We start from the raw sequence: 27,659 nt of genomic DNA on the forward strand, positions 1-27,659 counted from the left end.
ATGGTGTGATTAAAATTTGCTAAGGGAAGAATTTAAATGTTTTATACAAGTATGAGATACTTTCCTGGTGGCTCAGACGGTAAAGCGTCTGCCTACAATGCGGGAGACCCGAATTCAATCCCTGGGTCGGGAAGATCTCCTGGAGAAGGGAATGGCAACCCACTCCAGTATTCTTGCCCTCCCAACAAAAAGAAATACACACACACACACACACACACATATACATGTGCGGTATGGATGTGTTAGTTAACTTGATGGGAGGAATCCTTTCACAGTTATATGGGTATCAAGTTGCCATGATGTACACATTATTTATTTATCGGCAGAACTGCGTGGCTTAAGGGATCTTAGTTCCCCGACTAGGGATTGAACCCGGGCCACAGCGAGGAGAGCACCAAGTTTTAACCACTAGACCACCAGGGAATTCTCACTGCGATGCACACTTCAAGTGTTTTAAATAACTTCAGTTTTATTTGCCAATTATACCTCAATAAGGCTTCCTTGATAGCTCAGCTGGTAAAGAATCTGCCTGCCATGCGGGAGACCTGGGTTCGATTCCTGAGTTGGGAAGATCCCCTGGAGAAGGGAATGGCCACCCTCTCTCAGGCCTGGAGAATTCCATGGACCGTATAGTCCCTGGGGTCACAAAGAGTCGGACACAAGTGAGCGACGTTCACTATACCTCCATAAGGCAGAAAAAAGCAATACTGTTTAATAGATTAATTCAAACGTTACTGGAGTATGTCGCATAGAAGGTAAAATGCTCTTCACAATTCCATTCGTTTTTCTGTATTATATTCATATTAATGCATTTAGTAATTATCTTCTACACTTTTTCCTTTATAAAAACACAACTCACTATATCTAGAATGATCTCATGTTCAGAAACATATTTTCTAAATTGAAATCGTATTAGACAAGTCCTACGACTTTCCTTGTCACATAGAATCTAGATCTTTGACATCTTTCCATGTTCGTGAATGTCCATTTATTTCACGTATAGAATAAGTCACTTGAATTACAAAAATAAGGCAGTCTTGTACCAATTCCAGTAGGGAGAAGTGTCAAGGAAAAGCTAATTGTCTCCCTATCCTAATTCCACCCCGACAGTTTACAGACTCTGCAATAAGGAGATTTACTCTAAGAATTTAGAGCGTATATTTGCGTTCCTTTTTTTTTTTTTTAAAGGATTACAGATTTTCAGTTGCATGCAATACCAAGAGGATGAACTGTTTTCCTGTTCTCATTGGGATTGTTAGCAATGCCCTGCTTGGAATCTTTAATGTCACAGAGCTTATTAAGACGGAGAGAAGCACGTTTCCACCCGTAAGTAGAGGGGTAACTTCTGTGAGAGGCAGTTCAGCTGCCTAGGGCTTCCTCAGCTGAGGAAGGGGCAGGGGCGCCAGAGCCTGTACCTGAGCATGCAGCCTGCTCCCTGCGAGCCCTCCTGCTTCCTGGGCCTCTCCTCTAAGAGCGGGACATCCTCACACCTCCTGTGAAGCTGTGAGGGTCAGGTGAATTTATTAGGCACCTGCCACAGAGCCTGGCATGTACCGTCTTCATTCCTTCTGCAAGTGTTTCTTGAGTGTCTGCCAGGACCGGCTGCTTCTAGATGCTGGAGATACAGCGTACACGGCACAGGAAAAAAAAAATCCATCTTAGGAGGGAGTTACATTTTGCAAGGGGAGAGTAAGCATTCGATACATGCTTGCCATTATTCTGAAAGATAAAGAGTTTTTCAGCTCACTTAATGTTTAGCAGAGACATTACTTTGCCAACAAAGGTCCGTCTAGTCAAGGCCATGGTTTTTCCTGTGGTCATGTATGGGTGTGAGAGTTGGACTGTGAAGAAGGCTGAGCACTGAAGAATTGATGCTTTTGAACTGTGGTGTTGGAGAAGACTCTTGAGAGTCCCTTGGACTGCAAGGAGATCCAACCAGTCCATCCTAAAGGAGATCAGTCCTGGGTGTTCATTGGAAGGACTGATGCTGAAGCTGAAACTCCAGTACTTTGGCCACCTCATGGAAGAGCTGACTCATTGGAAAAGACTCTGATGCTGTGAGGGGTTGGGGGCAGGAGGAGAAGGGGATGGCAGAGGATGAGAAGGCTGGATGGCATCACCAACTCGATGGACGTGAGTTTGAGTGAACTCCGGGAGTTGGTGATGGACAGGGAGGCCTGGCATGCTGCGATTCATGGGGTCGCAGAGTCGGACACGACTGAGCAACTGAACTGAACTGAATGTTTAGCTTCATTACCATTTTTAAAATGTTTATGGGAAAATGTAAATGTATAATAGAATTCTAGTAAGTCGAATGTTCCCTATTGTTTTCGACCCTTTAAGTGGCTCTGTTTCTCCATTCATTTGCCACACTTAATACGCTATCATGCTCTATCACAGGCCCCACTCTTGCAGTCTGAAATTGTGTCTGGTTAGAAATTACAGCCAGCTCCCTAAGACATAGAACCTGAAAGGGCCAAGATCCTAAAGGACATGGAGACGTCTAAAATGACAGAGAACTGTTAAAGAGTCATATTAGTAATTTGGGCTTTCTTTGGTTCATAGTCTGGAATAGCTTTTTATACTTCTTAGGTAGCCCAATACATAGTTTCTGAAATTAATGAATGAACAGATTTTCTTGGAAAACCTAGAACACCCAGAGAAGCCTCCAACCCAAATTCTTCATCTTATGTCAGATTTCCCTGGGGGATTTACTGAGCATTTCATAGTTGCTGATTAAAGCAAGTGTGGAATGTGTGGTCCAACCCTGAAATTACGATTCTTTTTACAATTTCAGTGTTCTCTCTGTCGCTTTATATATTACAGTGTCCTTTGGGGTCTTGGTTGTTTTGTCTTTTGTATCTTGTGGAGTGCAGTGCAACTTTTGATCACACATGATTTTAATAACCACTTCTCAGCCTCCAAATGTTTCCTAACACAAGTGTTTGATTATGGTAGATCTGGAGCTGGTGGTAAAGAACCTTCCTGCCAGTGCAGGAGACATAAGAGACACAGGTTCGATTCCTGCCTCGGGAAGATCCCCTGGAGGAGGAAATGACAACCCACTCCAGTATTCTCGCCTGGAGAATCCCATGGACAGATGAGCCTGGAGGGCTACAGCCCATGGGGTCGTATAAGAGCCAGACACGACTGAAATGACTTAGTCTTCACGCACCAGATCCAAATATGCAAAAGAAACTGTTGTCTGTCTTCTTAACACAGGCGTATAAAATTCAGATTTTAAATTTCTTTTCAAATCGTGCAGTTCCTGGGAATGGAACCTGCCTTTAAGGGTAACAAACATGTTTGCTCTTTGTTTGCTTCTTAAATCAGGTATATCCTTCCATTTGGACACTTTCACCTTTTCCCTAAATGTATTTGATCCTTGTGTTTGATTGTGTGATCGGTAACAAGCGCAGTAGCTTACGAATGTGTTTGGAACTTGCAGGATAACCCAAGATGGGGAATGGGCCTTTTGGATTTTCTTTTGTTGCTCGTCGTAAACTGCCTTTCTCCTTACATTGGAATGAGCAGCGTCAGTGATTACAAAGTAAGAAGCTGGGTGAGGGGAGGGGGCGCATGGAGGGTGGGCAGAGGAGGAGAGACGATTCTCTCTGACTTCAGTAAGCTGGAATTTTATTGTCTTAGATGAGAAAATGTTTACACATGAATTGTATTACTCCAATCTAAGTATGCATTTTATTAAATGGTTCATCGTGATGTCAAAGAGGTGAGAAAGTTCATGACTGACCACAGTAAAGTAACCTTGGTTTTAAAGGGACTCACCCTAGGGACTTTGCTGGTGGCCCAGCGGCTAAGACTCTGCACTCCCAATATAGGGGGCCCAGGTTCAATCCCTGATCAGGGAACTGGATCCCACATGTTGGAGCTAAGAGCTTGCATGCTGCAACCAAGACCCAGCACAGCCAAATACATACATATTTTTAACAAGGGAATCGCTTCACATCAACTTCAGAGGTGAAAATGCACTACTTTTGACTTGTGTAGTTAATCTACAATTCTAAAGGGAATTGTTTAGTGTGAAATATAAGATATGCCACATTTCCTAATTTTTGACTCCATTCTTGTAAAGGGGGCACAGGTCAGACGCTTCCTGCAGGGCCAGTGGTGACCCCATCCTCTCGCCCCAGCAGGATGGCAGGGATTTTGGAAAATGCTCTTTCTGGCCACGTGCCATCTGTGCTCAGTCATGCCTATTTGCGACCCCATGGACTGTGGTCTGCCGTGGTCCTCGGTCCATGGGGTTTCCCAGGCAAGCACAGTGGAGTGGACTGTCCTTTCCTCCTCCAGGGGATCTTCCCCACCCAGGGCCCAAACCTGTATCTCTGGCATTGGCAGGTGGATTCTTTACTGCTAGCCCCAGCTGGGAGACATGCTATTTTCTCTGGGATAGTGTGAGTGTCTTAGTTGTCCTGTGGCCTGCCTTCTAAACCCAGGCTAGCAAATTCCTGAAGGCAGATTTGCTATATAAAAGAACATGGACTTTTCACCAAAAAAAGTAGCTGCTGCAGCATACTACTTCTAAAATTTTACTAAAAATTAACATTTTCACAGAAACAAAATACGTCTTCTACCCACGATCTCGGCCTCACCCGTATCCCTTCTGTTTCTTCACCAGCAAAAAGCCCAATCTCAGTTACGGATCTCAGGCCTCTGTCCTTCAGCATACTGGTGTGGACAGGCCCTGGTGGACATCCCATTTTATTTCGGAATTCTTGTTTCGATACATTTAATGTACTACATATTTTTGGAATCCACAATTGTACTACAATTCATGTTTGCTCTGGTAAGTGGTCATTTTCCCCCAAACTCCCCAAATATAATAATAGAATCAAAACAAAAAAATTCGTTTTCATTAACACTTTGTCCTTAACAAAAGGCATGTGCAAGAAAATTGCCTTTGACAGCTTTGGGATCTGGGATCCGATCCTCTGCCTGCCCCTCACCCTGTCCGTGACCCCGTCTCTAACCTTGCTGTTAATCTTGTGTGGTCAGGTGGTTTGCGTGGCCAGCTGTGCGGCGTGTCTCATACTCCTCACGTACGTGATTTCATTCCTCTTTCCCAGCGGAAGGAAAAATAACGGCTTTTGGTCCCTCAGCTTTTTTCTCGTAAGTATCTGAAAATGCACACACATACGTATTTATATGAAGTTTTCCTGAAGTTCCTTTTCTAAAACTGGAGAGTTAGGCATAAATACTTAGGAGGAAGTGGAACTACTTCTTTCGCACTTTGGCCATGCTCATGGTTTAAGGTTTCAGTTCATTTTCTTCTTTTTTTCCCTTTTTTTCTGTTCTCAAAAGTCTCTTTGGCACTTCTGTTTCTTTGGAAAGAGATGAAACAGCTATAGAAATCCTGACGTGTCCTAGCTGAAAGGCTAGATCACTGGGGTCAATTCCCTCATTTGATAGAGTGGGAGAAACTTTAAAGGATTAGACCTGAGCCTGAGCCTCTCAATTCAGGGAGGTTTCCTCCTTCCTTTATTAATAATAAAAAAAAAATTGTGCTAGGTGGCCAAATTGACTAATAACATAAGCAAACAAGTAAACAGAGGAAAGTTTTATTAAGAAATAAAATTATTAGCCACGTCAGGCATATTCTGCTCTGCCTCCTCCCCCAGGCCTTGCTGGCATCTTGAGCAGGTCAGCACTCCTTTCTGACCGTTGTGGATATTAACACAGTCTTGTTTCCTTCCTTAAGATTTGCTTTAAGTACTAAGAAAGGCCAGTCGAGTCCAAAACGCAACTTTTAATCTTACAAACAATGAAACTTTCCTTCTCCAGCTGCATTTCAGGCATGCCCTTAGTTTGAGGACCCTTGGTGAGAAAAGGAAAGATGTTCTATCCTTTCTCTCTTTCTTGTGGACTCGCCTTTCTCCTGTCTGTTTTGGGGACGAGGTGGAGGGATTGGGTCAGGAGACCAAGGTCTTGCTTCTCTAAGGCCGTGAGATCTACGCTGGTGGTCACTGTGGGTGGTATCCAAAGACTGGGCTTACTGTGGGCAGAAATGTCCAAACGCAACCAGTTCGAGAATTCATTGCAACAGTAGACATCCTAAAGGTGATTGAGTTGCTTCTGAGCTTCTAAGTCTCATCCCTGTATACCTGTGATCCTGAGCCGGTTTTATTGGTAAGTCTCGTCCCTGTATACCTGTGATCCTGAGCCGGTTTTATTGGTAAGTCTCGTCCCTGTATACCTGTGATCCTGAGCCGGTTTTATTGGTAAGTCTCGTCCCTGTATACCTGTGATCCTGAGCCGGTTTTATTGGTAAGTCTCGTCCCTGTATACCTGTGATCCTGAGCCGGTTTTATTGGTAAGTCTCGTCCCTGTATACCTGTGATCCTGAGCCGGTTTTATTGGTGGCTGTGATATTGGTGGTTAAATGTCATAGCACGGTAATATGTCCTTAACTGTTGGAATTGGTCTTGATCTAATTTTTTTCCTCATGCATTCCAATGGAAAGGTAGATTTGTCGGTTTTACCCTCGAATTAATGTTGCTGTATATGTTTTGAGACTATTTTATTGGGTATGTTTAAGTCTGGAAACTTTATGTGGTGATCCTGTTTATTCTAACAGTGGCTTTATGACCAAAAACCATTCGACTGTGTCTAAATTATCTTTAATCTTTGGCTAATTTTTAAAACCTCAGTTTTGCTTTTCAGAACTCAGCTTCTGTTTCAAATTTCCTGAACTGTTCCTCACAGCCTTTGGTGACTAGTTTGTGTTTTTTTTAAATTTCACATGTGATTTATGTCTACATTTAATTGACATATTTGTATTTGTTGTTTGATAATTCTAGTAGCTAAAGTCTTCAGATAGTTTTAATCTGTATTTTTTCCCCTTCTCGGCTCACTCTTAATGGGCTGTCGCCTTGTATGTTTGTTTGTTTTTTTTTTTAATCAAGAGTTCATATTTGGTTGACCTTTAAGCATGGAATCCTAGGACTTCCCTGGTGACTCAGATGGTAAAGATCCGCTTGCAGTGCAGGAGATGTGGGTTCAGTCCCCGGGTCAGGAGGATCCCCTGGAGAAGGGCATGGCTACCCACCCTTCAGTGTACTTGCCTGGGAAGTGCCGTGGACAGATTGTACCTATTGCTGCTTGTTGGAAGGAACAGTTAATGGGAGGATTATTTTAATTTTTCTAATGGGTTAGAAGTGATGGATGAGCTAATTTGTACAGTAAGATAAAAAGAAAGGGGGCTTTCCAGTGATTAAGAATTTGCCTTGCAATGCAGAGGACGTGAGTTCATCCCTGGTCCAGGAACTAACATCCCACAAGCCACAGAGCAGCGCAGCCTGTGCAGCTCAGCTAGAGTCCCTCAGCCCCGACCAAGACCCGATGCAGCCAAATAAATGATTCTTTAAAAAAAAAGGTAAAAGAAAGGGATGGAGAGGAGGAAGTAGGGTGGTGAAGGGTAAGTTCTTTTCCTGCACTCTTAGATTAGAGAGCTTGGCTGCAGGTCTCCACGAGACAGAAGATGCACCGACACACATCTCACTAAAGCACCGCTTCTCATAACCGTGACGGTGTGGCCAGGGAACCTTTCAGGAAGTTCTGATTAAGGTCCTAAAATACGCTGATGAACCCTCAGATTATTTCCGTTTATATTGCTTTTTCTATGAGAAAATATTTCTTGTGCTTATAGACAGAACACTTTAAAAAGTTTTTTTTTAATTCTATAATCAGTTTCATATACTTAAAATCTTGGTATCTGACACATTATGGGTTGACTCATTGACTGGATGCGTGGACAGCTGACTCATGCAATATCTCCTTAATTTTTTTTAAACTTTTGTTGTTGTTCAACTGCTCAGTTGTGTCTGACACTTTGTGACTCCATGGACTGTAACACACCAGTCTTGCCTGCCCTTCACTAGGTCCTGGAGTTTCTTCAAACTCATGTCCATTGAGTCAATGATGCAATCCAACCATCTCATCCTCTGTCGCCCCCTTCTCCTCCTGACCTCAGTCTTTCCCAGAATCAGGGTCTTTTCCAATGAGTCATCTCTTTGGATCAGGCAGCCAAAGTATTGGAGCTTCAGCTTCAGTGTCAGTCCTTCCAGTGCATATTCAGGGTTGATTTCCTTTAGGATGGACTGGTTGGATCTCCTTGCAGTCCAAGGGACTCTCAAGACTCTTTGCCAACTCCACAATTTGAAAGCATCAATTCTTTGGCGCTCAGCCTTCTTTATGGTCCCACCCTCACATCTGTATATGACTACTAGAAAAACCATAACTTTGACTATACGTACCTTTGTTGACACAGTGATGTCTCTGCTTTTTAATATGCTGTCTAGGTGTGTCATAATTTTCTTCTAAGGAGCAGGCACCCTTTAATTTCATGGCCACAGTCACCATCCACGGTGGTTTTGGAGCTCAAGAAAATGAAGTCTGTCACTGTTTGAATTTTTTCCCCATCTATTTGCCATGAAGTGATGGGACCAGGTGCCATGGTCTTAGTTTTTTGAATGTTGAGTTTTAAGCCAGCTTTTTCACTGTCCTCTTTCACCTTTGCAACCAGTGCAAGTTTGATGCATGAAGCAGGGCCCCCACACCAGTGCTCTGGGACAACCCAGAGGGATAGGGTGGGGAGGGAGGGGGAATCGGGATTCAGGATGAGGGGGACACATGTATGCCTTTGGCAGATTCATGTTGATGTATGGCAGGAACCATCACAAGATCGTAAAGTAATTATCCTCCTATTAAATAAATTTTAAAAAGAAGAGGTTCTTTAGTTACTCTTAACACTCTGACATTAGAGTGGTGTCATCTGCATATCTGAGGTTATTGATATTTTTCCTGGCAATTTTGATTCCAGCTTGTGCTTCATCCAGCCCAGTATTTCGCATGATGTACTCTGCATAGAAGTTAAATAAGCAGGGTGACAACTTATAGCCTTGATGTACTCCTTTACATTTGGAACCAGTTCATTGTTCCATATCCAGTTCTAACTGTTGCTTCTTGGCCTGAATACAGGCTTGTCAGGAGGCAAGTGAGGTGATCTGGTATTCCCATCTCTCTAAAAATTTTCCATAGTTTGTTGTGATCCACACAGTCTAACGATTTAGTGTAGTCAATGTAACAGAAATAGATGTTTTTCTGAAATTCTCTTCCTTTTTCTATGATCCAACAGATGTTGGCAATTTGATCTCTGGTCCCTACCTTTTCTAAATTCAGCTTGTACATCTGGAAGCTCTCAGTTCATGTACTGTTGAAGCCTAGCTTGAAGTATTTTGAGCATTACCTTGCTTATCATGTGAAATGAGTGCAGTTGTGAGATAGTTTGAATTCTTTGGCATTGCCCTTCTTTGGGATTGGAATGAAAACTGACCTTTTCTAGTCCTGTGGCCACTGCTGAGTTTCCCAAATTTGCTGGAATATTGAGTGCAGCACTTAGCAGCAGCTTCTTTTAGGATTTGAAATAGCTTAGCTGGAATTCCATCACATCCACTAGCTTTTTTCGTGGGACTGGTTCCTAAGGCCCACTTGACTTCGTACTCCAGCATGTCTGGCTCTAGCTGAGTGATCACACCACTGTGGTTATCCAGGTCATTAAGACCTTTTTTGTATAGTTCTGTGTATTCTTGCCACCTCTTCTTAATATCTTCTGCTTCTGTTAGGTCCACAGCATTTCTATCCTTTATTGTACCCATCTTTGCATGAAATGTTCCCTTGGTATCTCTAATTTTTAAAAAATATTTATTTATTTGGCCATGCCAAGTCTTCAGTTCAGTTCAGTTCAGTTCAGTCGTGTCCAACTCTTGGGACCCCATGAATCACAGCACGCCAGGCCTCCCTGTCCATCACCAACTCCTGGAGTTTTCTCAAACCCATGTCCATCAAGCTGGTGATGCCATCCAGCCATCTCATCCTCTGTCATCCCCTTCTCATCCTGCCCTCAACCTTTCCCAGCGTCATGGTCTTTTGCAATGAGTCAGCTCCTTGCATCAGGTGGCCAAAGTATTGGAGTTTCAGCTTCAGCATCAGTCCTTCCAATGAACACCCAGGACTGATCTTCTTTAGGATGGATTGTTGGATCTCCTTGCAGTCCAAGGGACTCTCAAGAGTCTTCTCCAACACCACAGTTCAAAAGCATCAATTCTTCGGCACTTAGCTTTCTTTATAGTCCAACTCTCACATCCATACATGACCACTGGAAAAACCATAGCCTTCACTAGACGGACCTTTGTCGGCAAAGTAATGTCTCTGCTTTTCAATATGCTGTCTAGGTTGGTCATGACTTTCCTTCCAAGGACTAAGCGTCTTTTAATTTCATGGCTGCAATCACCATCTGCAGTGATTTTGAAGCCCCCAAAAATAAAGTCAGCCACTGTTTCCACTGTTTCCCCATCTATTTGCCATGAAGTGATGGGACCAGATGCCATGATCTTCGTTTTCTGAATGTTGAGCTTTAAGCCGACTTTTTCACTCTCCTCTTTCACTTTCATCAAGAGGCTCTTTAGTTCTTCTTCACTGTCTGCCACAAGGGTGGTGTCATCTGCATATTTGAGGTTCTTGATATTTCTCCCAGCAATCTTGATTCCAGCTTGTGCTTCTTCCAGCCCAGCATTTCTCATGATGTACTCTGCATATAAGTTAAATAAGCAGGGTGAATATACAGCCTTGACGTACTCCTTTTCCTATTTGGAATCAGTCTGTTGTTCCATGTCCAGTTCTAACTATTGCTTCCTGACCTGCATACAGGTTTCTCAAGAGGCAGGTCAGGTGGTCTGGGATTCCCATCTCTTGAAGAATTTTCCACAGTGGCATATGGTATCTTCAGTCTTCTTGCAGCATGCAGAATCTTACGTTGCAATTTGTGGAATCTAGTTCCTGGGCCAGGGATTGAACCTGGACCCCCTGCATTGGGAGCAGAGTCTTAACACCTCCAGGGAAGCCCCCAATCTCTTCTTATAAAAGTATGGAGGGTAAGAATTTAGGCTCTGGAGTCAGACAGCCCAGGTTTGGATTCTAAGTTGGCACTAAAAAGCTGTAAGATATTGGGCGAAGTTACTTCAGGTTTTTGAGGTTTAGTTCTCTGAACTCAGAGAATGTATATATAAAGCAGTAGCACTTTACAGGGTTAGGACTGAGTCTCTCCAAGAGCATTCGCTATCACAGTGCTGGTAAATTGCTCATCAAAATACTTGGTAAATAGTAGATGCTAAGAGAAGTTTCTATTCCCTTCTTTATTCTCTTGTTATTCTTAAAACTATGGTACTACATATACCATTCGACAAGAAGTTAATTGTGTGCTAGTGCTGAAAGCATATAAGGATTGATGTTCATAAAGCAAAATAATATTATAGTCCTTTTTTTAAATGGTTGCCGCGTGTCCGTACCGGATAGTGCAGCAGCTTTTAGATGTTTATGTCAGACTTTAACTGTAATCATGTGTCTCAGTTGTAATGACACTTTGATGCTTCTTAAAGAGGCGGTCTTCTCGATGTTGTACGTAAGGTGAAAATTGAAAATAGGAGTATCTTTCTAGGAAAACAGATCACTTATAGAAAACATCTTACATTAAATATGACTGAGCAAATTATGTCTGTCGATTTTTTCCCTTTAGATCTCACTATTTATGCTCATCCTCCTGGGACTAACTCATTCTGAAAATATTATAATTATATGTATAATTTTAATACCTTCGTGCACTTCAGTTTTTTTTCTTGTCCAAATGATAGAGGTAAGCAGTTTTACTTACTTTATTTTTACCTTGACCATGTAGCTCATTAATTAAATCTTTTCTGATAGGGGAGCAGGTACATTTAATAAAATTTTAGAAATTATTCAATTGTTGGTAAATTCTGAAAAGAAGACATGAAAATTGTATGAAGCTAAAAGTTTCAAATACCCAGAACCCATTATTCACACCCGGAAGGAAGCAGGTAAATCCATTAAGAAATGCAACAGGAAACCCAACTGTGGTTTATGAATTCCAAGAGGGGATTGTAACTGATTATGTTTTTCCCACTGTTACAGAACTCTCTCTTCTCACCATGAAGTGGAAGTTTCCCATTTCAATTTTGATAAATATCTGAAATTATTTTTGTGCTTAGCTCCACCTTTCCCTGTAACAGAGGACTGCAGGGAAGATGTGATATTTTATGCTCTTTGTACCACTAAAAGTCAGTAGATTGCTTTGGGGGTGAGTGGTTGGTGAAGGAAGGGAAGCAAGATACTGTTAGGAACTTCTGGGAGGATCCAAGTACCGCTGAGAATTCTGGGGACGTGACAGCAGATCCCAACCACCTCACATTTGTGTGTTCAGTCACTTCCACTAAAAAGAAACTGTGAATCCCCACTGCACAGAACTGGGGCTTCCCAGGTCGTGCTAGAGGTAAAGGCCTTGCCTGCCAATGCAGGAGACATAAGAGATGCGGGTTTGATCCCTGGGTCGGGAAGGTCCCCTGCAGGAGGGCATGGCAATCCACTCCAGTATTCTTGCCTGGAAAATCCCATGGACAGAGGAGCCTGGCGGGCTACAGTCCATGGGGGTCACACAGAGTCGGAGACAACTGAAGTGACTTAGCACATTTGCACTCACGCTCTGCACAGAGTCCAAATACAGAAAGTATTGGAGATTATAACCAAGGAAGGGTGTCACCTCCCGACAGATTTTAGTGTCATAGAACAAGTCTTGTCCCAATTCACAGAGCATTCCCTCATGTCCTGTGAAACAGCAAGTCATGTGATACAGGTGTATTTAGCATAAGAACGTTATATTCGTGATGCAGAGAAATTTCATACAGCCCTTGCTTTTCTTCAACAGTTGTCCTCTATGTATCACAGAAGGTCCGAGAGTCAGGACCCTGAGAAGAGTGCAACTGGTAAAATGATTCTACCAATCTTCATAGTAAGAAAATATTTCTATCTGAATATATACTACATAGGATTTATAGCCACATGATGCACTTGCTCTTATTCAAAGAATGGCAAATTGAAATGCTCGCCCAAATACCTGCTCTTACTGTTTTTACGGGCTTCCCGGGTGGCTCACTGGTAAAGAATCTGCCTGCCAATGCAGCAGACAGCCCACTCCGGTATTCTTGCCTGGGAAATCCCATGGACAGACAGAGGAGCCTGGCGGGCTACAGTCCGTGGGGGTGCAAAGAGTCGGACACAACTGAGTGACGACCACTACCATCACCACCGCTGTGTTCTATAATCAAATGGAATGGTAGTAGAACCTAAAGGTATTTTTCTGTATAGAGTGTATGCTTAGTCATTCGGTCATGTCTGACTCTTTCGGACCTTATGGACTGTAGCTCACCAGGCTCCTCTGTCCATGGGATTTTTAAAGCAAGAACAGTATAGTATATACCAGAAATTCTAAAGTCTAGATTGCTGTTATTACTGCTATTACTATACATTGCTGATATATGTATCCAAAGACAATTTGAGGTGGTTTATAAGAAACACCAAAGGTGGTGTGTGCCTAAAAATCATTTCAATACGGATTAAAACAGAAGATAATTTGAATAATGAAGAATAAAGAGAGCAAAGTAAGTGGAATTTTCTACTGGGAAAAGATACTGAAGCAAAACGTAAATATTATTTCTGTGCATCATAGTAAATGAGGAGTAAGGGGGAAAGAGTGGACCACAGGCTTCTTGTTTTCTCTTCATGGCAGAAAAGGAGTTTAACGAGCGAGAACATTTTCTAAATGTTTATAAATTCATAAATGTGTAAAATGTATGCATTGCACATGGGTGTTTGTATACTGAATGTTTGTTCCTCTTGTTTCACCCATGTACACGGAGACGCGTCACACATGGCGGTTTTCTGCTGGCCGTGAATAAATGCCAAAGTTATACAGTTATCTAACCTCCACATCGTTGTGTTTTTTGCAACTTTTCCCCTTATAGTTGATTTCTAGTCTCAGAGAGTCATGGTTGAAAAGGATGCTTGTTGTGATTTCAGTTTTCTTCAGTTTCTCAGGGCCTGGTTTTTGGCCTAGCGTGTGCTCCGTTCCAGGAATGTTCCATGTGTGCTTGACAGGAATATATTCTGCTGCTTTGGGATGAAATTTATATGTATATATAAAGTCCAATTGATCTAATACATGACTTAAGGCCAATGCTGGTTTCTTTGTTTTCTGCCCGGATGATCTGTCCATTGATATAAGTGAGACATTAAAGTCTCCTGCTCCTGGGGATTCCCAGGTGGCACGGTAGTAAAGAATCCACCTGCAGTGCAAGAGATGTAAGAGCCGTGGATTCGATCCCTGGGTCGGGAAGGTCCCCTGGAGGAGGAAATGGCAATCCTCTCACCCCAGTATTCTTGCCTGGGAAATCCCACGGACAGAGGAGCCTGGCAGGCTACGGTCCACGGGGTGGCAAAGAGTCAGACATGAGTGAGCACGCGTGCATCACATATCACTATCGTTGCGTTACCGTCCGCTTCTCCTTGTGTGTCTGCTAACATTTACTTTATTTAGGCGCTTCTACTTTGGATGCCTATGTATTTACAGTTGCGTCTCTTCTTGTTTGATTGATCCCTAAGTCCTGAATGTCCTTCTTTGTCTCATATCACCGTCTTTGTTTAAAGTCTGTTTTGTATGATGTGAGCGTGGCTGCGTTTGCACGTGAGCTGTCTTTGCTTTGCAGGGAATACCTTTTTCCATCCCTTTACTTCTGTATCTGTCTTTAGCTCTGAAGTGAGTCCCTTGTAGGCAGCATATATAAGGTTGGTTTGAGAAACTTCTCCATGTGAGAAGCATTTTATAAGACTTTTATCAAATTTGTAAGAAAATGATCAAATCTCCTATGGCAGAAGGCATATTCCGCCTGTGGAGCTTGAATCCCAAGATGATACTAATATTCTAATCATTTTTCATTGCCTTTAGCCGTACCTTCAGATCATCGTTTTTCTTTTTATTATACGGTGCCTGGAAATGAAGTATGGAAAAGAAACAATGAGGAAAGATCCATTTTTCAGGTTGGGAGAACATTAACATCTGAATATAATTTAAACATGTAATATGTACAGCAGTTCTTTTAACATCATTTTATTAGTGTGGATTTACTATCCAAACTCTCGGCTAGACCCACTGGGAAATATTATTCTGAAAAAATAAAACAAAAACACAAAAAATGAGAATTACTTTGAGTGCAGTAATACAGTTTCGACACAGCTCTTGTGATTTTGGGCAAGTTGGGTGTTTGTCTTGTGAGCTGCTCACGCAGTGGTTAAGCTTCAAGCGTTGTTTTTTCTCCCGCTTATGGGAAGAACAGGTCTCTGAGTAGAAGACGCAGGAATGAAAAATGAGCTCATTGTGAAATGTTCTGAAAAGGCGAGAGAGGCCAGTTATGGTGATCGTTTATGATGCAACGGGATGATGACCTAGATGGTAACAGACTAAAAAGACTAAGTCTGTATTTGAGAGGATTTAAAGAGCTGGTCGATGGATGGGATAAAAAGTTTTAAAGAGAATAAATAGTCAAAGAGTATTTCATGGGACTTGGCTACTTGAGGGAGTTATTACTGTCAAGGAGAATCCTGTTCGTCATTATGTAATCATTTACATTCCTGTAAAACAGAGAAAAAGAATTAAATCATTGAAGCCATATTCTCCTGGTAGTGGTTGTACAGTTAGAATTTCATTTTAATGTTTTTATTTTCTCTGTAGAATCTCTCCAAGAAGAGGGGAATATCGTCCAAACCCAGAAGAACCGGAAGAAGAGGATGAAGACGTTCAAACGGAAAGGGTGAAAACGGCGAATGCACTCACTGCGTCCAGCTTGGATGAGGTGAAAACAAGCAACTGGGCCGCTGGTGAAGTACTGAAATAGTCAGCTTGTCTTGTAGAGTGGACAAAGTGCTGGCTTTTAGTGTGAAAACTTGCGATTGCATCCTCAGTCCTTCCATTTGTAGCTCATATTCAGGTCGTTACCTTTTGAAGAATTTATCCAGTCTTCGCTCTTAATTTTCTCTTCTTCCATTTTTTTGGTGGATTTTAATCTTCATTCATCAGAGCAGTTCAAGAATTCTGATATTCTTTATCAATTTTTAACAAAATCCCACACCTTGAAGAGTTTCAATTCCATTTTGCTATATATTGAAATTGTCATGTCAATAATTCTAAATAGCGTATGAAAAAGAGTAGGTGAATTCATACTGCATTAAAATTAATAAGAAGGGCAATTAATGCCAAAGGCAAGGTTAGCGTAACACAAAGGAAATAACATTTGCTTAGGAATTAGTTTCATAAGAAGTTGATAAAGAAGTCCTCAATCGTAAATGTACATTTGAGGGTTTTATTTGAAACAAGAGGCTGAATTACTATTGGCACAAAAAATCTGGTTAAATTCATAGCCTAGGAAATGAAAGTTGAAACATGAATGCACAAAATATGAAATATTTAAGAGGAAAATCATGCTCTCCCATGTTTTCTAGAAGCCAGTAATAATGGCAAGCTGTTTACACAAGGAATATAAACAGGAAAAGAAAAGGTGCTTTTCAGCAAGAAAGACGAAAACAGCCGTTCGGAATGTTTCCTTCTGTATTAACAAAGGTTTGGATAATGTATTGTTTATTAGGATGTTCCTTATTCTCTAGTTTTAGCACTAGGAAGGGAATGCTTTTCATTCTTTCAGTCTGTTCATATATCTCAGTTAACATGTAATTATAAAAATACTTGACTTGCTGGCAGAGAGACGTTTTTATTTCAAAATCCTGTCCCAGATCAAATGTCAAGAAAACCAACTTATCTTAGATCCAGATGTCCAAACTCTTCTCATGTAAATCCGCAGTCTTTTCATTCACATAGAAATGACAGAGGTGCTGTCTGAAAATGCTATTTTATTTCAAACATTCCTGAGCTAAGTGATTTTGGGTTAGCCGATTTTTTAAGAACAGAAAGTGATGGTGAGCCTTTTTCCAGGTGAAGTACTGGGACTGCTGGGGCACAATGGAGCTGGGAAGAGCACTTGTATTAAGATGATAACTGGAGACACAAAGCCGACCGCGGGAGTGGTACGTGGCGTGGGGGGCAGCCCAGCTCACGGCCGGGGGAATGTCCTGTTCAGTGTCAGTGGCCTCTTCTGTTGTTCTCATCAGTCAGTCAAATGGTTTATGTTTTACTGAAGTATAGCTGATTTAGTGCTGTGCCGATATCTGCCATACAGCAGTGCAGTTCAGTCGCCTGGTCATGTCTGTCCCTTTGCGACCCCGGGGACTGCAGCACACCGGACTTCCCTCTCCAGCAGTGTGACTCAGTTATACACATATATACACTCTTTTTTTTGGCCACTCTTTTCCATTATGGTTTATCACGTTGTATATAGTTCCCTGTGCTCCAGCAGGACCTCGTTTAGCCATCCTGTGAATATACTTATATATATGCATATAGTTTGCTTATACCAACCCCAGACTCCCAGTTCACCCTCTCCCTCCCCATGTCCTCCTTGACGATCACAGTCTGCCCTCTATGTCTGTGAGTCTCTAGATAAGTTTATTTGTGCCGTATTTGAGATTTCACACATATGTGCTACTGTGTGATATTTGTTTTTCTCTCTGTGACTGACTTGACTTAGTGAAATAATCTGCAGTTGCATCCACGCTGCTGCGCACGGCGTTCCTTTCGTTCCTTTTCGAGGCTGCACATCCATCGTACGTGCGTGCCCCATCCTCTCTGTCTGCTCCTCTGTTGATGGACATGGAGGTTGTCTCCATGTCTTGGCTGTTGTGACTAGCGCTGCTCTGAACATAGGGCTGCAGGTATTTTTTTTTATGATAATTTCATCTGGGTATACGCCCAGGACTGCGATTGCTGGACCACATGGTAATTGTCCTTTATGTTTTCCGAGGAGCCTCCATACTGTCTTCCGTAGTGGCTGCACCAGCTTGCATTCCCACCAGCAGTGTAAGAAGGTTCACTTTTCTCCACACTCTCTCCAGCATCAAATGATTAAAAAAAAAAAAAAAAAGAATAAACAGATGAATTTATAAAACCCCTCTTGCATGCTGAAGAAGGGCTGTGGCTGAATGGTCGTTTCTCCCTCCTTCAGCAATGGGAGGAGGGTCGAAGCGGCAGGCAGGTGACGCTGACCTTTGCTGTTCGATGCAGGTGGTTTTCAGGGACAGCGGAACACCTCCGACGCGACAGGCAGGCGGCGGCTTCAGGCATCTGGGGTACTGTCCACAGGAGGACGTGCTGTGGCCCGACCTCACGGTCCGAGAACACCTGGACTTGTACTCGGCCGTGAAAGGCCTGACCAAAGAGGAGGCTGCTCTCAGCGTTTCAAGGTGTGGTGCGAAGCCTCCCGCACGCGGTTTGTAGCTGGAGGAAGGGGGGACACAGAACTTACTCAGGAAATGTGAAAAGGAGATGATGAACCGTGCCTCTAACTTGCATGCAAATGATTGAAAATCTGAACGAGAACCAAGTCATGACATGTATTGTTTGGGGCCCTGTGAATGAGGCTTCGTGCACGTCTCTCCGACTGAAAGTGCTGGGGTGCCCTAGATGTTTTGGGCACGGACGTAATCAGAGTGCTTCCCGCAGGCTGGCGGACGCGCTGAAGCTACAGGACCAGATGGCGCTCCCCGCCAAGGCCTTACCCGAGGGGGCCAAGAGAAAGGTAGGACCAGGCCGCCCCCCGCCCCCGCGCGCACCCAGGCCGGCGCCGACGCGGCTCCTCTCTGTTGCAGCTGAGCTTCGCGCTGAGCGTCCTGGGGAGCCCGGCTCTGCTGCTCCTAGACGAGCCGACCACAGGGATGGACCCCGAGGGGCAGCTGCAGATGTGGTGAGTGGCGTCATATGAAGTGTCGGTGTCAACCGTCTAAGTCTGGAGCGATGGCTCATTGAGTTTTCACGTTTTCTCCACTAACCTTTGAGGCTCAGACCCTCTATTGTTTGATTCACTGAAATTCAACATATTGATGGCTCAGATGGTAAAGAATCTTCCTGCAATGCAGGAGACCCGGGTTCTATCCCTGGGTCTGGAGGATCCCCTGGAGAAGGGAAGGGCAACCCACTTCAGTGTTCTTGCCTGGGGAATCCCGCGGACAGAGGGGCCTGGTGGGCTACAGTCCATGGGGTCACAAAGAGTCGGACCCGACTGAGCAACTACCACTCACTCACTCAGATTTCCTCAAGGAAGACAAAAATTGACATTTTAAGAATCAAATGGGCTCTTGAAGGCGCTCCATAGACTTCTTTCTCTTGCTGGTCCTCCCGCTGCCTCTTTCTTCCTGATTTATTTTTCAGTCGTTGAAAACCCTGCAGTGTGGTGTTCTCCTGCTCTTCAAACAAACACCGAGTCAGGCACACTTTTAAAACATCTGCTTTTCATTCTAAGAGCCTGTTGACTTGGTGATATAATTACCTAACACACGACAATTTTTCTTCTTTCTCTCCAAAGATTTTTTTTTTTCTTGCAACATAATCTAAGCATTCTCTGTTAAGACTTCCTTGGTCATTCCCGTTCATCAATTTTCCCAGATAACCTTCGAAGTGCAAACAGTCCCTTACTCTGTCTCTAGGCAGGCAATCCAGGCCATTGTTAAAAGCTCGGCGAGGGGCGCCCTGCTGACCACCCACTCCATGGCCGAGGCGGAGGCCGTGTGCGACCGCGTGGCCATCATGGTGTCCGGGAGGCTGAGGTGGGTGCCTGGCTGGCGCGCGGACCCCTCCCCCGCATCCGCAGGGGCAGAGAGCCCAGGAGGCGTCTCTTGTCTTTCAACTCTTCTTTCCCTTCCCTGGACCAGGTGTATCGGTTCTGTTCAGCATCTGAAAAGCAAGTTCGGCAAAGACTATTTACTGGAGGTGAAGGTAAAGGCGCTCACCCTGGTGGAGCCTCTGCACATGGAGATTCTCAAGCTCTTCCCCCAGGCTGCTCGGCAGGAGAGGTGAGGGCCGCCCCAGGTGTGAGGCCTCCAGCACCCACGGCCTCGGCTCGTCCAGAGGATGGGAAGAGGGAGCCCCGGCGGCCTGTCGGTTACAAACAGGCTGTGGAGGGGCCACTAGGAAGGAGGGAGGGGCCTCCCTCGCCGCCCAGCCGTAAAGAGTCTGCCTGCGATGTGGGCTTTGATCCCCGGGTCGGGAAGATCCCCTGGAGGAGGAAATGGCAACCCTCTCCAGTATTCTTGCCTGGGGAATCCCATGGACAGAGGAGTCCGGTGGGCTACGGTCCATGGGGTCGCAAAGAGTCAGACATGACTGAGCAGCTAAACAGCAACAAGGACACACAGGAGACAGACAACACCTGAAAGTTATTCTCAGTGAGTGTTTCGTATTAATGGGTGGACAGTATGCGTGTCCGTGTGTGTGTGTAAACTGTGGAATGACAGAGATTAGGGGGAAAGTACAAGCTTGATCATCAATTTAATGGTTTTTTTAAACAGACAATGAAAATTCTGTATCAGTCTATAACATTTTACCAAATACGAAATCACACCAAGAGCTCGAACAGACTCACATGCCTCAGAAAGGCTGACTTTGCCTTAATGGGGGGGGGGGGGGGTGGGGTTTAAGATGTCCCTGGGGATTCTGCAGGCAGGAATGCTGGAGTGGGTTGCAGTTTCCTGCTCCAATTGGGGTTTGGATTTATCTCTCCCACTAACCTCTTTGGCCCCGTCAGCTCTTAGTCACAGCCACGGGCTCTTCCCCGACTCTCGTGGACTCTTTGTTGTGGCCCGAGGACTCTAGCTTTGGCTCGTGGTCTTAGTTGCTCCTAGGCATGTGGGATCTTAGTTCCCCAATCAGGGATCAAACCTGAGCCCCCCTGCATTGCAGGGTGGATTCCTAAACCCTGGACCACAGGGAACTTCCCTGACTCTATCTTAAATTAATTGACTATAAATAATTTGATCCTCCCTATAGTTCCTTTGGGCTTCCCTCGTGGCTCAGATGGTAAAGAATCTGCCCGCCATGTAGGAAATCCAGTTTCAGTCCCTGGGATGGGAAGATCCCCAGGATGGGAAGATCCCCCTGGAGAATGGAATGGTTCCTTTAAAGTTGCGTGAGGTCAGCTGTGAGTTACAAATAAAGATAAGCAAACCCATGTGAATAGCAGACTGAGCCAGAATTTCATTGAAAGGTGTACAGTTTTCTTACATACTACTACTCTTTTTAAAAACTATTACTTATGAGCACATATCGTGCTGGAGGCTGGACACTGTGTATGGACTAGATAGATAGACGAGGTTCTTACGGTGCTTGAGTCCTTTTGAGGAAAGAGTATTAGCAAAGGAAGATGCAAATGAATGAGGGTTAAGGGTGGACTTTAAGGCTGAGCAGGTTTGGCCGGTGGAAGAATGGGGATAAGAGTCACTCTTTTGAGAAAACATCACGTGTAAACACTCAAGAGTGAGCTCTGTGCACAGAAGATGGAGAGAAAGCTCATATCCATGATGTGTAAGGAGATGTCTGCACATTTGTTCTCTACCTGTGTCCCTGTTTCTGCTCTGCATATAGGTGTCTGTACATTTGTTCTCTACATGTGTGTCTCTGTGTCTGCTCTGCAAATAGGTTCATCTGTACATTTGTTCTCTATATCTGTGTCTCTGTGTCTGCTCTGCAAATAGGCTCATCTGTACCATTTTTCTAGATTCCACGTACATGCGTTAATGTACGATATTTACTTTTCTTTTCAAGGGGGAAGGGGCTGTGGGGTGAATTAGGGAGATGACTGATAGTATGTATAAAATAGACAATTAATGAGAACCTACTGAAGATCACGGGGAACCCTACTCAGTGCTCTCTGGTGATCTAATGGGAAAGAAATGCAAACCAGAGGGGATAGGATCTGTATCCATATGAGGCTGATTCATTCTGCTGCACAGCAAAGACTAACAACAGTGTAAAGAACTGTCTCCAGTGAAAATTAACTTAAAAACCCCCAAGGACGTAATAAATAAAAAGGAGAAAGTTATTAAGTGTGTGTGAATTTGATTCTTTTGAGAAGTCTAAAGGAGAAGGACCAAAGAATGTTCACTGAATTGTGCAACATGAGGTCCCGGATGGACATATTTGGGAAGGCTAGAGGTCAGGGAAGAATTTTTTAAAGGGAGAGAGCTCTACAAGTTTTAATTCTTGTACAAAAGATTGAAAAGAAGAAAATTTGATTAAAAGGTTCCAGGGAGCATAGAAAGATTGGCTTTTGAGAGTAAGAAATAGAATACAAAAGAAAGACACCACAGGCCAAGTGTGAAAGTGTATCAGAGTGATTTTTCAGAATTTATCTTGAACAGTAAGTTAGGGGCAAGCAGATTTTTGTCCTAATCAGATTTTTATGACGAAAGATAATTTTTTGGCTCAGATTCATGTTTTATCAAATTAAACTATTCGCCTTTTATTTAAAGGAAACGTTTAAAAAATTCTTTGGTTATTTTAGCTGTCAAGACCTTCCCAGTATTGTAATGTTGAAGGATAGTAACTCTCCCTCTTTCCTCCTCCCAGATATTCGTTCGTGATGGCATATAAATTAGCCATAGAGGATGTCCACCCTCTGTCTCAGACCTTTTCCAAATTAGAGGCAGGTGAGTTTAGACTGTTGAAACTTAATGTACTGTAAATTTTTTCATATGGAATGGATATCACATAACTTCAAGGACAAAATGTATAGCATCAGTCAAGCCTTGGAAAATTTCCCCTGGAATAGTCTTAAAGATCTTAAAGGGAATGCATGGACGACCCTAGACTTGGCTTCACACCACCCGATTCCCCCTCTGCTCACGAGGAAATAAGTCAGAACACTCTGTCCTGGTTCCCTTGCATACCATTGGAGCATAATTATCATTGTGGCATCCCAAAGAACACCAAGGCGAGCTTCTGGCAGTTCCAGGTTTGTCAAAGTCAGAGGCACAAGAGCAGAAGCTTGGAGCCACGGATTCAATCTAACTGTGGATACCTTCTACTCCACTGATCCGTGTGCTTATGTCGGTGCTGGGACGACTGAAAACACGCAGGGATGAGACTGGCCAGTCAGGGTCGGAGAGGCGGTTCTGAACTGGTTTCAGAGGCGCTGAGCACAGCTCACGCTGGGTGTTTCTGGTACCTTGACATGTGAGAAGCATGGCGTTTACTGCACGGGGACCAGCAGGGAGTACACTCCGTGGATCTGTAAATACAGACCAGGAGCAGAGGCTGAGGCGGTTAGGTGCATCCCTGACGCACTGCGGGAGACAGTGAAGGGCGGGGAGCCTGGCGCGCGGCGGTCCACGGCGTCGCAAAGAGCCGGACACGACGTAAGCACTACACGACGTAAGCACTACACGACAACAAAGCGATGCTCAGCAGTTGATTTGGACGCCAAAGCACACAGGCACAGAGCCTCAGAAGGCCGCACACTGAAAGAGCCACACGGTTCTCGGTAACGAGAGGGAGGCTTACAGGTCGTTTACACGGGGATGCAGTGCTCTTTTGACTAGCCGTATCAGCACTCTTTAATTTATCCTTCAAGAAAATGCAGTTTACTTGGCCCATATCCTAAAGTATCTCCTGAATTAGAAGTTGCTGTTAATGTTGCTGGCTTTGAAAATACTTCTGATGACAAATGTGCAGACCCTAACGTCAGCCCCTTTACTCGCAGTGAAACAGGCCTTCGACCTGGAAGAATACAGCCTTTCCCAGGCCACCTTGGAGCAGGTGAGGTTTTCAACCCTCGAGCATCAACCTAGGGCATCTTTGTGTGAGTCTCAGGGCACTCCCACCTTTCAGAAACACCCTGACATGGTCGTTGCCTTCTTTATTTTCTCTGACTTAGGTATTCTTAGAACTCTCCAAAGAGCAGGAGCTGGGGAATTTGGATGATGACGTGGATACGACAGTCAGATGGAAACTTCTGCCGCAGGAAGAGTCTTAAGACCCTGAACCTCCTCGTGCCGGATGTTAGCTCTCACTGCATCCTCAGTTCCCATAACTGTAGAAGAAGCTCTTGTTCTTGAAGTTAACACAGCATTCAGTAGTTCAGACATTCAATAACGGTTAAGGTTTTTATATTTTTTTATTTGATGTGGACCATTTTTAAAGATCTTATTGAATTTGTTACAGTACTGCTTCTGTTTTACGTTTGGGTTTCTTGCCCCTGTGTCACGTGGGGTATCTGCTCCCGGACCAGGGATGGAACCCACACCCCCTCTATCGGAAGGAGAAGTCTTAACCACTGGATCTCCAGGGAAATCCCGTGATTGGGTTTTAAATGGCTTTTTAAATTTTAGAATGGAGAGAAGAGGCAAAGTTAGGGAAACGCAGCAGACAAAGTTAATGTAATCAGACCCTACACTGATCAGGCCTGTTTTGTGTTTAATTCATAAATCACATGATGTTAACATGTGCTGTGTTGTTCAATAAGGCTGACTGCTCAGCACGTGTTACAAATAAAATCTTGTAGGCTTTTTAACCCTAGACTTTAAGCTTTAATCTTTTTAAAGCAGTATTTACTTAAGTGAGTGAAGTTGCTCGGTTGTGTCCGACTCTTTGCGACCCCATGGACTGTAGCCTACCAGGCTCCTCCATCCATGGGATTTTCCAGGCAAGAGTACTGGAGTGGGGTGCCATTTCCTTCTCCAGTGATTTACTTAAGTACCAACTTAATGTGACATGGACTGTCAGAAGATCTAAAAAGCTGATAGATGAAAGGACACAGCATAACTTTTAGACTTAATCATATAATCTGATTATAAAATAAATAAATGCTGGTTTCAGGGTGTATAGAAATTATGTGAGTGAAGATTACGGGAATCTGTAGTAAAACCACAGTAAATATTTTGGCTGACCTATGTTCAACATGCTTTTCAGGAGTACTTTTTCGAAGTTGGCATCAGTGAGCCTAGTAATTCTTTATACTTCTCACTTACATTTCCGGGATGTCTCCCATGTCGTTATAACCCTTCTGCATTCTGTAGCAACTTGATGGCATTCCTCTGGTGTTCTACCATGTCAGCCTTTTTCCTGTTCCCTGACAGTCTGGTTCCATGCACATTTATAAATAAAGCTGGGATGAGCTGCGTTGAAGTCTCATTTGATACAGTCTTAAGAGTACGGAGCTCAGATATCAACTCTTAGCTCTCTGCTCTGTGAGACTTTGCTCTCTGTTCTCTGACCTGTAGAAAAAGTCAGTGTCCGTCCTCGGCTTGCAAGCCAAGGAGGCAACAGGAATTTGTCATCTCAGGCTCCTTGACTCTGACTTTGCTCACCTGCTGACCTCTCTTATCTGCTCTGTGGTCAGGTCCTTTGTCTCCAGCTTGGCACTGACCTAGAGGTAAGATTTGTCCCCTTGCCTAGACTCTTACAAACGGCTCTTTCCACTGCTACTGGGGGGATTTTTTCGTGGCTGTGATGGATCATCACCATTGGTCAAACGAGGAGCTCAGTGAAGAGCAGCAGCTTCCTCCTGACCTGGGAGAGTGCTCGAAGCGTGTGGTAAAAATTTGACATGTATTTCAAGCCAGATGTTATTTCATATACATTACAGTTAGTCCCCTGGATGCGAATGAGTTCCATTCCAAGAGCATGTTCGTACATCCAATTTGTTCAAAAGTCCAACACAGGCAGCCTAGGTACCCAACTAACACAGTCATCTGTACAGTCCTGTACTGTAGCAGGTTTATAATACTTTTCACACAAATAATACATTAAAAACAAAAGTAAGAGCGCTTTTAATCGTACAGCACAGAACGTTGAAAAGTGCAGTGGTACCGTATGACAGCTGGCACACAGGCTGCCATCAGTGAACGGGCAGGACGAGCCACTGACCAGGGAGACGGAGGTGGGGACGGCAGAGCTGAAGGGTCGCCAGCAGCAGGAGGCGGGGGCCCGAGCTGCAGTGTCACCCACGCCTGTTGGTGGCACAGTGTCTGGTTCCTTAAAAGAGGAGCTCGGTGAAAAGCAGCACCCGCCACTGTCCACAAACGTTCTCACTCCAGTCAGACGGGAAATGGTCAAAAGAGATGCAGCAAGCTGTGCGATGTCCTCAGACGCAACTATTTGCCAGCCAACACCGTCAGCTGTCAGAGAAAGTCACCTCCTCTAGCAGATTTCTTTAGCTGCTTTGAGCAGGGCGCCCTGGACTTTCACTTTGTAAATTTCATGCTGCTATAAATGGAGACCATGCAACTCTGCTCAGCTTCATTCCTTCTGCCCTTAAAATGGTGGCTTTCTGGCTGGTGCCCATGGCCACAGAGAGGGCATGGTACGACCACCAGGAAAGCACAGTTTGGAAATAGTAGGAAGAACTTCTCCGTGTTTTCAGCACTATGTCTTAACTGATTGCAAAATCCCCACATCTTTGGGGATTTCGTATTTCACAAATCTCTACACCTGGTAGCATTTCCTGGGTTCCTAGGTTTCTCCGGTGGCAAGAACTGGACTCACACTTGCTGACTCAGGTAAGGAGGGGCTTGTTGTAATCCCAGGCGTAGCCCAGAACAGCAGCAGGCCCCTAAGAGCCAGCCTGAAGGTCTTCCTGCAGGCAGATGCCCTGCGTTCCCTGACCTGGAGCATGTGCGGCCTTAGTGGCGCCCCCAAGCCTTGCTGTGCGCCATGACAGGCTGACCTCCTCCTCCAGGTGCCCAGCTCAGTGTGTCTGTGCCCAGCCTCCTTCTGCTTAAAGTCCTTGTTTACTTCAAGTCTCACCTTATGCCACGGCCTCCTCTGTTCCTCCTGCCTCCTCGCCTCTCTCCGTGGTCCTTGGCTTCCTCTCTTTCCCAGTTCTCATTCCAGAGAGCTGAAGCTTGAGGTTGGCTTTGCTTCTACTTGGACTGTCTTTACAACCAAGAGCACACAGGCTAAATGCGAGGCCTCGGATCCACCGTACAAATGACGGTCAGCCCTCCGTTAAGAACGACCCTGGAGCCTTCCCTGGCGGTCCCGTGGCTGAGACTCCGTGCTCCCAACTGCAGGGGGCTCAGGTCCCATCCCTGATCAGGGAACTAAGAGTTTGCACGCCGCCACAAAGATCAAAGATTCTGAGTGCCACAACTAAGAGCCGGAGCAGCCAAAGAAATGAATAAATAGATCTTTTGTAAAAAAAAAAAAAGAAGCGCCCTGGCCTCGTGCCTCCGGAGGGCAGTTTCCCCTGAGGCAGCTGTGAAGCACTGTGTTCCTCATGTTCGATAAAACCCATCGGAGTTCAGCTCCTACATAGAGTGTGTGTCCTTCCACACGGCCCTTCCTCCCATTGCAGATGCATGGAATTTCAGGTGAAATAAGACAAAACCACTTCAATACCTTAAGTTCAATAAGCTTCAGCCTGTGTCGCAGGGACCCAGCATCATACTGAACCCGGATATCAACCACCAAGAGTGTGAATGGAATGTGTGCGCCTACCTGAGATGCAGTGGTTTATTGTGGGTGAGAATCAAGGACTTAGGACAGCTTCTGCATGAAGCCAGCTCCTGTGAAAGGCCACTCAGGCTGGGGCAGGGGACGCCCGCCACCTGGGAAGCTGGTCCAGACACTGGCTAGAAAAAAAGTCCGAACTGTCGTCAAGTGGCAGGACAAGAATTTATCCTATCCACGGGGTCCAGAGATCCCAACTGAAAAAGCCAACCTGTGTCATCAGAAACATGAGCTAACAAGTATCGGCGAGGATGTAGAGAGACGGGAGCACCTGTGGGCTGTGGTGGGGACCTCAGCTGGGGCAGATGCTATGAAAAACAGGATGGAGTGGCCTTGAAAAGTCAAAACCAGA

At 44.4% G+C, this 27,659-nt stretch overlaps 1 protein-coding gene and 1 long non-coding RNA gene across 4 annotated transcripts in view; one reads left to right on the forward strand and one right to left on the reverse strand.

Moving 5' to 3' along the window:
• The window catches only part of ABCA10 (ATP binding cassette subfamily A member 10), a 54,478-nt gene extending 29,501 nt beyond the window's left edge, over positions 1 to 24,977 (forward strand). Inside the window, exons 22-39 of one of the 3 annotated variants that reach the window (XM_002696224.7) lie at positions 1,189 to 1,326; positions 3,449 to 3,550; positions 4,640 to 4,807; positions 5,017 to 5,130; positions 11,591 to 11,707; positions 12,794 to 12,877; positions 14,870 to 14,961; positions 15,653 to 15,773; positions 16,420 to 16,537; positions 16,907 to 16,998; positions 18,092 to 18,270; positions 18,530 to 18,605; positions 18,676 to 18,770; positions 19,510 to 19,629; positions 19,735 to 19,875; positions 22,427 to 22,506; positions 23,559 to 23,614; positions 23,733 to 24,977. In XM_002696224.7, the coding sequence (XP_002696270.4) occupies positions 1,189 to 1,326; positions 3,449 to 3,550; positions 4,640 to 4,807; positions 5,017 to 5,130; positions 11,591 to 11,707; positions 12,794 to 12,877; positions 14,870 to 14,961; positions 15,653 to 15,773; positions 16,420 to 16,537; positions 16,907 to 16,998; positions 18,092 to 18,270; positions 18,530 to 18,605; positions 18,676 to 18,770; positions 19,510 to 19,629; positions 19,735 to 19,875; positions 22,427 to 22,506; positions 23,559 to 23,614; positions 23,733 to 23,831 (1,992 nt within the window). In that variant the 3' untranslated portion in view covers positions 23,832 to 24,977. The remainder of the gene's footprint in view (positions 1 to 1,188; positions 1,327 to 3,448; positions 3,551 to 4,639; positions 4,808 to 5,016; positions 5,131 to 11,590; positions 11,708 to 12,793; positions 12,878 to 14,869; positions 14,962 to 15,652; positions 15,774 to 16,419; positions 16,538 to 16,906; positions 16,999 to 18,091; positions 18,271 to 18,529; positions 18,606 to 18,675; positions 18,771 to 19,509; positions 19,630 to 19,734; positions 19,876 to 22,426; positions 22,507 to 23,558; positions 23,615 to 23,732) is intronic. The other 2 variants (XM_005221367.5, XM_024981112.2) reach the window with 2 other exon arrangements.
• Positions 1,272 to 23,232, reverse strand: LOC132342980 (uncharacterized). The gene is made up of 3 exons (XR_009491609.1): positions 22,878 to 23,232; positions 4,992 to 5,138; positions 1,272 to 1,615 (listed from the first exon to the last, which is right to left on the reverse strand). It is a non-coding gene; the product is annotated as an uncharacterized lncRNA (long non-coding RNA).
• Positions 24,978 to 27,659: the final 2,682 nt, after the last annotated feature.

Source organism: Bos taurus, chromosome 19, assembly GCF_002263795.3.
Source record: "Bos taurus isolate L1 Dominette 01449 registration number 42190680 breed Hereford chromosome 19, ARS-UCD2.0, whole genome shotgun sequence".
NCBI lineage: Eukaryota > Metazoa > Chordata > Mammalia > Artiodactyla > Bovidae > Bos > Bos taurus.